This window comes from Pongo pygmaeus, chromosome 15, assembly GCF_028885625.2.
Source record: "Pongo pygmaeus isolate AG05252 chromosome 15, NHGRI_mPonPyg2-v2.0_pri, whole genome shotgun sequence".
Taxonomy (NCBI): Eukaryota; Metazoa; Chordata; class Mammalia; order Primates; family Hominidae; genus Pongo; species Pongo pygmaeus.
In genome coordinates, this window is record NC_072388.2 from 57,210,555 (window position 1) to 57,223,242 (window position 12,688).

At 36.4% G+C, this 12,688-nt stretch overlaps 1 protein-coding gene across 14 annotated transcripts in view; it reads left to right on the top strand.

Annotated features, from left to right (window-relative positions):
- Nucleotides 1-12,688, top strand: part of KIAA0586 (KIAA0586 ortholog) — a 126,030-nt gene that overhangs the window by 65,051 nt on the left and 48,291 nt on the right. For all 14 annotated transcript variants that reach the window (XR_010123727.1, XR_010123728.1, XR_010123729.1 and 11 more), the window contains 6 exons: nt 391-547; nt 1,291-1,513; nt 2,018-2,271; nt 3,563-3,639; nt 5,538-5,669; nt 12,264-12,441. Coding sequence is in view for 11 of the 14 variants with exons in the window: in XM_063651653.1 (XP_063507723.1) it covers nt 391-547; nt 1,291-1,513; nt 2,018-2,271; nt 3,563-3,639; nt 5,538-5,669; nt 12,264-12,441 (1,021 nt within the window). In the remaining 3 variants the exon portion in view is untranslated. The remainder of the gene's footprint in view (nt 1-390; nt 548-1,290; nt 1,514-2,017; nt 2,272-3,562; nt 3,640-5,537; nt 5,670-12,263; nt 12,442-12,688) is intronic.

Consider the following 12,688-nt stretch of genomic DNA (forward strand, 5'->3'; position numbering starts at 1 on the left):
ATACACTTGCTATGTACCCACAAAAATTAAAAATAAAAATTTTAAAAACAAACAACAACAAAATACAAACCCACAGATGCTAGTGAGGCTGCAGAGAAAACGGAACGCTTATACACTGTTGGTAGGAATGTAAATTACTTCTTCTCTATTTTAAAAGAGGGTGCCTTAGAATTCTGTGGGGACCACTTCAGAGGCAGAGTTATTTCAATTGCCTGAGACTTGCTGCAGGCCAATCGTAGACTAACAGGTAGAGGTTCAAGAGGTAGGGTACTTAACCCCGCCATCAATTTAAATTATATATAGTCTATGAATGAGTTCATATTATTTTCAGATTACTTTTATTTGGGTGATTATAAACACAGTTTATCTTGTTTTATTAATTTATTTTAGGCAAGAGTGTGCACCCCACTGGCTACCCCACAGCCTACGCCTCCTCGCTCACCTTCACCTACTAAGGAGTGTGTTTTGGTAAAGACTCCAGATTCTTCTCCCTGTGATTCGGATCATGATATGGCTTTTCCTGTGAAAGAAATATGTGCTGAAAAAGGTAGAAACTTTATTTCTATAACTCAGTTTTAATTTTAGCAACTATTAAATTTCATGATTTGTCTTATAAGATGCTTTATAAGATTATTGTATGTGTACTTGTTGCTTACTAGGTTTTAGTAAATCATTTTTTCTCGCAAGGAAATTTAGGAATTGATTGCGACTTCTTAAAGTCTATAATTGAGGCCAGGCATGGTGGCTCACGCCTGTAATCCCAGCACTTTGGAAGGCTGAGGCGGGTGAATCACGAGGTCAGGAGTTTGAGACCAGCCTGACCAACATGGTGAAATCCCTCTCTACTAAAAGTACAAAAATTAGCCAGATGTGGTGGCACATGCCTGTAATCCCAGCTACTCAGGAGGCTGAGGTAGAAGAATTGCTTGAACCCGGGAGGCAGAGGTTGCAGTGAGCAGAGATTGCACCATTGCACTCCACCCTGGGCAAGAGAGTGAGACGCTGTCTCAAAAAAAAAAAAGTATACAATTGAATAGATGCTTAGACTACTTTAAGTATATGGTGGTATTAACAATGATATCTTCTCAAGGTATTTTTTAATGCTTTACTAAATTTAGGAATTATCACATTAATGGCTACCACCATTGTCATTATTATTATTAATTATAATTGCCATTATTTCTGTGTGAAAATGGTAAGGGATATCTGAAGCAGTGTATCATGCCATCCTATGGAGTTCTTTACTGACTGCTATCTTTTTCTGTCCTTTTAAAAAAAAAAAATCTTTAGGAGATGATATGCCTGCCATCATGCTTGTTAATACTCCAACAGTTACCCCTACTACTACACCTCCTCCAGCGGCGGCAGTTTTTACCCCAACTTTGTCAGATATTTCCATTGATAAATTGAAGGTATCAAGCCCAGAGCTTCCCAAACCATGGGGTGATGGAGACCTGCCACTGGAAGAAGAGAACCCTAACTCACCTCAAGAAGAACTTCATCCAAGAGCTATGTAAATGAGAACATACTCACTAGTAACTGTACATTTCAACTTACGTTTGACTTATGTGATCCATTGAAAACATAGAAATATTATACAAAGCTTTATAAACCACAGACTACCTTATACTTTGAAAGAAAGAACTTTCATAAATGTTGAGTTTTGAAAAATTATCAAATTATACCTTCACCTTTTTTCTTAAAAGGTTTGAAACAGCTAGAAATAAAGGTATCTATTATATTGTTAATAAAATAGAAAACAATTTCTCCCTATTGTGGATCATTATTTACTATCATCAGTTAACTTTTATTTTATATCTCTGTGTATGGAAGAGCTTTCAAGATGGCGTATGATTAAAGCATGAAAACAATTTTTAAAAATCTTGTTAATTATAGTAGTGCAGATTTAAAAAAATATTTTGCTAAAGGAGACAGTCTTCGAGTCTGTTTTTTATATCAAAATGAATACAAGCCTTCAGTGACCTAACAAGCTCCAAATATGTCTTTATTTTCTTAGTGTAATGTCTGTGGCTAAGGATGAAGAACCAGAGAGTATGGATTTCCCTGCTCAGCCTCCACCTCCAGAGCCAGTTCCCTTTATGCCATTTCCTGCCGGCACCAAGGCGCCTTCCCCCTCACAGATGCCAGGTTCTGATTCATCAACACTGGAGAGCACACTGAGTGTTACTGTCACTGAAACTGAAACTTTAGATAAACCCATCTCTGAAGGAGAGATTTTATTTAGCTGTGGTCAAAAATTGGCCCCCAAGAGTAAGTTAATTTGTATTAGTTGATTTCACTTGTTAGATTATAGTAATTCCCTAAGTAATACTTTTCTATTTAAAGTGTTTTTACTTAACTTTCAAGATTTAACATGGTATAGTAGAAAGAATAGGGGGCTCGATGCAATTTAGTTAACTTTTCTGGGTCTTAACTTCAGAAAGTAAAATCTTCCTCATAATCCCACCCTCCAGAAATAATATCACTATTAATGGTTTGGGGTAGGCCTTTCCAGTCTTTTTTGTCTATGCATATATAGACATATAAATACATATGTATGTGGATGTATGTTTACCTTTAAAAATAGGATCTTACTATGCATATTGTTTTGAAACCTGAATTTTTTTTTTTTTTTTGAGACAGGTTCTCACTCTGTCATTCAAGCTAGAGAGAGGTGGCATGATCATGGTTCACTGCAGCCTCAAATTCCTGAGCTCAAGTGATACTCCCACCTCAGCCTTCTGAGTAACTGGGACTACAGGCATGTGCCACCATGCCCGGCTAACTTTTATATTTTTTTGTAGAGATGAGGTTTCACCGTTTTGCCCAGGTTGGTCTCAGACTTCTGAGCTCAAGTGATCCACGTGCCTTGGCCTCCCAAAGGGCTGAGATTATAGGCCTGAACCACCTCACCCAGCCTGAAACCTGCATTTTTTTTTTTTTACCTAATAATATATTGTGGATATCTTTTAATATAACTCCATATTTTTCTTATTTTTCCTTTATGGCTGTGTAGTCTGTTTAATCCCTTAATAGAGGGCATTTAGATTGTTTTCAATGCTTTCAGTCTATACGCAACTCTCTAATTACCATCCTTTCATGTATATATGTCTTGGTGCAGTTATCTGGTCTCTTCCTTAGAATACATGCCTAAAAGTGAAATTGCTGAGTCTACTTTAAAGATGCATCACCAACATGCTTTCTAGAAAGGATTTTTTTTTCTTTGCTTTAAGTTCTAGAAAGGATTTTTAGCTCTTAATCAGTTTTAATTATATCAACAGTATATGAGAATACCTGTTTCTCAATTTCATAACTACAATTGATATTTATAGTTTTTAATTTCTAACAAACTGGTAGGTTAAACAAAATTCTCATCTTAGTTATAAATTGTACTTTAAAAAAACTGGTAAGATTGAGTAGTTTGTGAATTGCTTGTTTATAAACTTTGCCAGTATTTCCATTGCAGTATAATTTTGAATCTAATATGCTGTGGCTTTATGGTCAGATTATTTACTAAATTTGTGTTTCTTTTTTTTCTAAATTTTTATATTTTAATTTCTAGTTTTAGAAGATGTGGGACTGTACCTGACAAACCTTAATGATAGCTTATCCAGCACTCTGCATGATGCCGTTGAAATGGTAAGTAACGATTGACTCCAACACTGATTTCTGATAGGAAGAATATCTTTATGAATTGGTTGCCATTGATCAGGTTTTTTCTCAATTTTTTGAGTTATAGACACAAAATTTAGTAAAGTAACCATGAAATAATTTAGGGTTTCTTGCACATTTCATTATATAATCTTATAATTGTGAGAATGAAAAAAGTTATTATTAACCCTCGTGGCTCTAATAGTAAAAAAAATACATTTAATGTAATTAGGTAATGAAATCTAGCTGATTGCAAATTGTTACCTCTGTATGTTGCCTGTACAATATTTAAGCAGGATCTTACCTATCTAAACCCAACTGTATTATAATACATTTGTTATTTTTCCCTAACCATGATTATAATTCTTTGTGCTAATAAATATTTAAAGTTAATGGCTTAAAAACAAAAATGAGGTACAGGGATGTTAACCCTTTCTAGTTTTTATCTAGGTCTGTAGAAGCAAAAGTTGGTATTTAAAAATATCACATTGTATATAAATATATAGAAGTGATAGTAAGAATTTTCTTTTGAAAAAACCGTTAAGGAATAGAAATCTTTACTTTTTATATATTTTTAAACAACCTAAGCAAGGAAAAGTAATTGTACTCAACTATCATCTATGTTTATTCACATCTTTTTAAAGCATTGTTGCTATTTTTTTAAGTTATTTCACATAGGCCTATGAAAATACTTCATTAAGAAGTTTTTTGATAAGATTTTAATGAAACAATTTTTAAACAGTAATTATTTATTGCAAGTAATTGGTTGAGCTAATTGTGAAGAGAGCATAGCAATCACTTTTATGAAATAATATGGGAAGAAGGCATAAATGAGATATCTTTATTTTCAGAGAAGCATTACTAACATTTGGCCTATTAGTGTACCATTATAGCATTTTTCTCCTTTCTTTGAACTTTTTCAAGTGGCAAACCATGTTTAAATTTATTTAAAGTAAATAGCTAAACTGAACCAAGACTAAATTATAACTTGTTTCTCTTTTTCTACATTTGAAACTAAGTGCTAATTTTGATATTTTTACTATGCCTAAATCACATATGCTACAAATTCATAATAAAGTCAAATACAAAAGTACAATCTGGAAAAACCCCAAATAACTTGAAATCATGTACCAGTGGGCATTTATCTATACATAGCTAGGGGATAGGGACTTATAATCTGGAGCTAATAAACTTTATTTCATGAAAAATAAATACAAATACTTTCAATGAATTTAAAATCATGTTAATATCTGTATTTACAAGATAATCTACTTTGTTGAACTCTGAGGCCCACACTGTTCCTCATTGTTGGGATGGGCCTATTTTGAGGCATGAAGAAGCCTATACGGGGTGCTCCAGTGAGGGTCTTCAATACCAACGCCCTCGCCAAGTAAGCCAGATGTCAGCCCAAAGGCAAAGGGACATTGAGGTCTATAGCTGCCATGCCATACTTCTACAATTTTTCATTTTTGCTTGTGGTCCAAGTTGCAGCATTACAATGCTTTGCCCCCATTGCCACACTGTGGCATTACTTTACTGCAGAAATATGAGGAGGCTGTGACCCAAAAATAATGATATCATATAAAATATTTATGATTCATGGTAGCTCAACTGCGTGGGACAGACGGTTTGATTTTTATGTTTTTATGATCTCCAGTTTACGTTGTACCAAATTATACTGTGGTTTATATTTGAGGCAAAGATAGAGGGCTTTTATTATAGACAAATGGAAATGAGAACTAGATGAAAATAAAGAGTTCATCTCCTCTCCAAAAATGCTAATATCATCATTTCATGACTGATAAGTTTTTATTAATCTTAAATTGAGAAAAATGCAATTGTTTGAAATAATTTATTTTTATTAATTGTCTTTATGTTTCTTTTAGGAGGATGATCCTCCTAGTGAAGGGCAAGTGATTAGGATGTCCCATAAAAAATTTCATGCAGATGCAATTCTTTCTTTTGCTAAACAAAACCAGGAGTCTACAGTTTCCCAGCAAGCAGTCTATCATTCAGAGGTACTTTTTAACTTTAATGACTTTTTTTTTTTTTTGGTTAGATCTAAATACAGGAAAAAATTAAAATATTCTTACTACTAGTTAAAGCATGCTAGTATTTTATTTTTTTCAAGAGTCAGTGTTACAGCAACTTTAACTTGGAATTATGGAACTGTAGAGTTTTATAACTGAAAGGAATTTAGACCATCTATTCCAACCACCTTGTTCTACCGCTAAAAAAGCTGAAGCTTTGTGAGGATTATTCATTATGCAATTATTTATTAAGTATCCATTATATGCCAGACACAACCTTGGAAAAGATACAAAGATAAATAAGACATGACCCCTACCTTTAAGCAGCTTACAGTCGTGTAGGAAGATAAGTGCTTACACAAGTAATTATTCAACAGTGCAATAACTGATCAAATAGCTGTATTTACAAGTACTATATGAACACACAGGAGGAAAGACTCTGCTTGAAGTTAGATGACACTTCATACACGATATTACATTGATGTCAGTCTTTAAAGATGGAGTAGGACTTTGCAGGCAGCAATGAAAGGGAAGGACATTTCAGAAGCAGAAATACCATTTGTTAAGGGATGACAGCCAAGAAATATTAAAGCATATTTGGAAAGTATTGAAAATCTCTGTGTGGCTGGAACTTTAGATGAAGAATCAGATACGTCTGGAGAAGGAGATTGAACCAGATGATCATAGGGAACATTTTATTTAGACCATGGTAAGGCTTGGGCACTCTGGAGCCCATGAAGGTTTTTGGACAAGGGAGTTGCCTTAGGAAGGAGTATGAAGCCATAAACAAATGAGGGAGACATGGGGGATCTGTCAGAACACCACTGGAGTAGTCCCAGCAAGAGAGAATGAGAACATGAACAAAGACAGTTACAGCAGAAATAGAGAGGAGAGAGATTTATTGACAGTAATTGGTCATTGGTTGAGAGAGGTAAAAAAGCTTTTTTTTTTTAAGGATAATCTTGAGGTTCCTACCTTAGGAGCTTGGGTGGGTGATTATAGAGTTGTTGGCTTAGAAGTGCAGACAGAAGAGTGCCAGATTTTGTGGGGAAAGTTATGAGTTTGATATACACATTGTATTTAAGGTGCTTAAGGAAATTCCAGGTAGAAATGTACAACATTGTCATTCAGACTGGTTAATGATGGAGCTGGGACTAGGATTCTTGATCTATAGTGCTGTTTCTATCGTATCTGGTTGTCTTTGCATGAACAAATGTCAACTGGCTTTAGATGAGCTGGAGATCTGAAGACTATATAGGGCCCAAGGAGATGGTTGGTTTTATTTTCTATTTTTATTTTTAAAACTTTAAATGATTAGGAAAGGTAGGAGAAGATATAAAATTTAGTAATGGGAAAAAATGAAGGCTTAACATATTCCTTCTGAATTAAAATAATTAAATTTTCTGCAACTTCAGTTAGCAATAGACCATTTCACTGGAAAAATATTAGTTGTGATATCTATGTCGCTAAATTCAAAAACATACTCTCATAGCTACAGAAACTAAGATGATTAGTATCGAAACCAGTAAGCTGAGAGAGAGAAAGGAGGGAGGGGAGAGAGAGAAAGCGCATGTGCGCATGGAAAGGAGAGAGAAAGCGCATGTGCGCGTGGAAAGGAGAGAGAAAGCGCATGTGCGCGTGGAAAGGAGAGAGAAAGCGCATGTGTGCGTGGAAAGGAGAGAGAAAGAGGGAGAGGGAAGGAGGGAGAGAGAATGAGACAAGCAAATGGTACAGAAAGAGGTGGCAAATAGCAGAAGTGTCTGCATAATTTATAAATTCCACTGACTAATCCTAGTTTTCTTTCTTTTTGGAAATCACTAATATCAGTGTATTTATTCGTTCAATTGTATCAGACGTTTTTATCTTTTAGATGCTGGGAAATTTATCTTCATTCTTTCTTTCTCTTTTTTTTTCTTCCTTTCATTTTTCCCCCCCTCTCTAGAACTCTTATTTCCAGATATTGACACTTCTATTTCTGTTTTTCTTATCCCTTAAATTTTCTGTCTTTCTTTTCTTCTCCATTCTGAGAGAGCTCCCCAATCTGATCTGCTAACTATTAATTTGTTCTCTACTATACTGTTTATCCCATTTATTGTGTTTTTCATACTTGACATTCTTTTTTTTTTTTTTGCTTTGCATTTTAATATCTTTTCTTATTGCCTACTCTGTGTCTGTCTGTCTGATTAATATCATTCACTTTGTTGTCTGTTTTTTTTTCTTTTTTAAACTTATTGACTCCTCAGGTATCTGGTTCTTTTGACCTGTGAGTTCTTATTTCACTGATGGGATCAACTATTCTGTCTGAGAATTTGGGTAAGGATAAAACCAGTCCATGGTCTGTTTCAGAGAGTTAAAGAAGAGGGGAGGAGAGAGCCGTAGGGAGGAAAGCCTCAGGCAGCACAGAACCACCCTTGGTCACTGTCCCTGCTGTTTGCTGTTACTCCACTGTATAGTCCTCCTGGTGATTATTGTGTCTTTAAGCCCTTAGGAAGACGTTGCTTTGGGAGGATTTATAATCCACTAGTCCTGGGGCTTGGAGGGGAAGAAGGTGAAGGAATGATGCCCACGGATGGGCTTCTGGACAGATTTCATCTGTAGTTGTCACCATAGCTAGGCCTTCATGTTCCCTGATATTACTCTGGGGCGCCAGCATTTGCAGCTGGGGTTGTTAACAAGAAGACTTTTATGGTTGAGGGGCAAGCAGTAATCTCAAATTAATGGAGGAAGAAACAATGACTTTTCTCCATTCATTCCTCTCATGAAGCCCCTCCACACAGCCTCCTCCCTAGGATGCAGCCCCTTTCTTTCCACACGTTCCAGTTTGAGTTAACTGTCTTTCTTTCCAGGGGCTTTTCACAACTTTTACTTTAGTTCTCAGAATCCATGGGTTCTTTTTCACCTCTGTAGTTAGTTACTCCAGTGTTGACTTTGAGAGCTGGCAGCCTTTGTTACTGTGCTGTCCTGGCTAGACCAGCAATGCAGAAGTTAGAATTCTATCTTCTCCAGATCTTTTTCTAAGCATAGCATTTATATATGTATAAAAATATATTTGTGTATATGTATATGTGTGTGTGTGTGTATATATATATATATATATATGAATCTTTTTGAGACAGTTTCAGTCTGTTGTTCAGGCTGGAGTGCAGTGGCTCAGTCAGTTCACTGCAGCCTCGAACTCTTGGACTCAAGCAATCCTCCCATCTCAGCCCCCAGAGTAGCTGGGTCTATAAGCGTGCACCATACCTAGCTAATTTTTTATTTTTTGCAGAGACGGGGTCTCACTATGTTGGCTAGGCTGATCTCCAACTTCTGACCGCAAGTGATCCTCCTGCCTCAGCCTTCCAAAGTCCTGGGATTATAGGCATGAGCCACCATTTCTGGCTTAGTATATAATTTTGAGGTGTGTGTATATATTGTTGTGCAATTTTAAATTTTAAAAAGCAGGTTGCAAGGCTTTTTAAAATTTAACATAAATCCTGAATATCTACTATATTCTTTTTATCTACCATGTAGTATACCATAGTTTAATTATTCTCCTATTGAAGGATTTTTAGATTGGTTCCAATTATTCTCTAATCAAACTATACTAGGTATAAAATCCTTTTTTTGTACTCAAGAGAAATTATTTTTCTAGATTTAGATACTAAGGCATGGAATTGCTGGCTCAAAGATATAAGCATTCATAATTTAAGTAGGCACTGAAAAATTGCCCCTAGCTGTATGAGATCCCTTTCCCATGTCACACATAATGCTTTTAATCTTAAATTTTTGCCAGTCTGATTAACAGTGAAATTTTGCATATTTTCTTGTCTAAAGGGCTATTAATATTTTGCATATTTTCCTGTCTAAAGGGCTATATAATAAGAACTAGTAATATTGATACATTATAAGTTAAAATATTGCTTTGCTAAGTTGTGGTTTTTCTTTGTGCTTGAAACTTCTTGCTTAGAGGGGCATTTGGTCAGTGAGAGCTGACTGATGGCAAAACTGTAATTTGTACATGTATGTAGATGGGCTAGGTATATTACTCTGTATTATAGGCAACCTGACTTAAATTGGCATGAGTTTAAGCACTGAGTATAATCCAAAACTCAGAGATACTTATGAGTATGAGACCATTTTGTAAATAGGCAAGATAAGTCTTCAGTAGGGTCATAGAGTATTCTTAAGGTGTTAAATAGTTCAGCAGTTGCAAATATCCTAGAAAACAGATTCACAACAGAGAAGTTACTGTAGACTGTCAGAGTAATATAGGCATTGTGAAATATTTCTCATTAATTTGTGGGGAAAACATAATTGCCGTCATTCTAAACACTGCCCAAGAGTCTCCAAGGGATTTCATATTAATTGTGAAACAGTATTTTTTAATTTAGAGGATGTTGAGGCAATCAGTATTCCTAAAGAAGAGTCAAGCTAAGGGAATAAGGAGAGATAGAGATGTACATAGGAGAATGAAGGCAAATTGAAGAGAATCTTGAATGTTGAGCTAAGAAGTTTAGATTTTATTTTATAGTCAATGGAATCATCAAAGGCATTTCAGCAGTGATTTCTTCATATAGTCTAGTTAAAAAAAACACTTGTTGGCTGAAATTAAACCCCTTTTAAATGAGAAACATGGGAGCTTTCAGATAATTGGAATTTTTCTTCAGTTCTTAATTAGTAAATTCATTAATTAGAATATCTCAAGTCATAAAATGTACTAGTGATTAGGACATATAATTTTTTAATAAAGAAAATAGGAGTCTTATATTTTTTCATTTGTTCATTTATTTCATAGATTTCATTTAAAACAATTTTTTTTTTCTTTGAGACAGAGTTTCGCTCTTGTTGCCCAGGCTGGAGTGCAGTGGTGGGATCTCGGCTCACCGCAACCTCCACCTCCTGGGTTCAAGCGATTCTTCTGCTTCAGCCTCTCGAGTAGCTGGAGTTACAGGCATGCGCTACCATGCCCACTAATTTTGTATTTTTAGTAGAGATGGGTTTTTGCCATGTTGATCAGGATTGTCTGGAACTCCTGACTTCAGGTGATCCACCCACCTCGGCCTCCCAAAATGCTGAGATTACAGGCGTGACACCATGCCCAGCCAACAATTTTTGTGCTTTTTGTGTTTTTTATTTTTCCCAGAGAAAATAACATTATTAAATATGACTAAAGTATTCTTCTATAATCTGTATACTTTTTTTTTTTCTTGAGACAGAGTATCACTCTGTCGCCCAGGCTGGAGTTCAGTGGCTCAGTCTCGGCTCACTACAGCCTCTGCCTCCTGGGTTCGAGTGATTTTCCTGCCTCAGCCCCCCGGGTAGCTGGGACTACAGGCACCCGCCACCACGCCTGGCTAATTTTTGTACTTTTTTTTTCAGTAGAGACGGGGTTTCACCATGTTGGCTAGGCTAGTCTCAAACTCCTGACCTTGTGATCTGCCCGCCTCGGCCTCCCAAAGTGCTGGGTGGTGTGAGCCACCACGCCAGGCCTCTATACTTCTATAAATATTATTATTGATATATGGGGTAACCTTTATGCTGTTTAAAGTATATTATTCTCCTCATCAGTTGTTTATTATAAAGTTTACACTAACAAACTTTAGGCAGTTTTTATTCATGAAGAATGAGAGAAATTTTCTGTTATTCCCATTTTAAGCTGTATGAACAATGTGTAATGCATACCAGCATTTAGTGGTTTTGATTTTTTTTTTTTTTCTTGAGACGGAGTCTCGCTCTGTCACCCAGGCTGGAGTGCAGTGGCGCAATCTCAGCTCACTGCAAGCTCCACCTCCCGGGTTCACGCCATTCTCCTGCCTCAGCCTCCCGAGTAGCTGGAACTACAGGTGCCTGCCACCACTAATTTTTTGTATTTTTAGTAGGGACGGGGTTTCACCATGTTAGCCAGGATAGTCTTGATCTCCTGACCTTGTGATCCGCTGCCTTGGCCTCCCAAAGTGCTGGGATTACAGGCGTGAGCCACTGCCCCCAGCTGATTTTTGGTTTTTTGTTGACACAGGGTCTCACTCTGTCACCCACGCTGGAGTACAGTGGTGCAATCTCGCTCAATGCAGCCTCTGCCTCCGGGGTTCAAGCTAGCCTCCTGCCTCAGCCCCCCAAGTAACTGGGACTATAGGTGTGTGCTATGATGCCCAGCTAATTTTTGTATTTTTTGTCGAGATGGGGTTTTGCCATGTTGCCTAGGCTGGTCTTGAACTCCTGAGCTCAAGTGTTCTACCTGCCCCGGCCTCCTAAAGTGCTAGGATTATAGGCATGAGCCACCGTGCTGGCCCCATTGAGTCTTTTAAATTGTAATATAATTTTTCTTATATGTTTTATTGCTATTTAATTGGTGCTTGAAAAACAGTGGTTAATTTCATAAAATGTATGAAATTATTATATTGAAAACAATGCCTATCACGAGGCTTATTAGACTAACTTCTTGAACTTTTCTTGCACGTAATGTATATGTGGCATAGAAGGGCAGTTTGTAAAATACCTTCCAAGGAGTCAAAGGGTATTGTTCATGATATTTGGCAAACATTTCCTGTTTTGACTTGATTTTAATATAATGGTTTTAACAATTGTTTCTGCTTTTTAAAGGACTTGGAAAACAGTGTGGGTGAACTTAGTGAAGGACAAAGACCCCAGCTAACAGCGGCAGCAGAGAGCATCTTAATGGGACATTCTCTCTATATGCAGCCATCTGTCACTAATGCACAGTCTTTGGATCAACAATGTGATCCTAAACCATTATCTCGGCAATTTGACACAGTTTCAGGTAGACACCAAAATATTTTTTCTTGATGTGTCATAGTAGTATCCTTAATCTGAGTTGAGAAAAGTATACCTATTTTCAGATAGGGGCTTGCAAAATTTCTTTATTAAAAGGGATTTTAATAATTGAAAAGTTTGGTGATAACGTTTTTTATAGTATATGTAGCAGTGTTTCCCCAAATGTGATTCATATATCAGTGTTGGTACATGAACCATTGGGTGGTATGTGAATTAATTTTGGTAATACACAT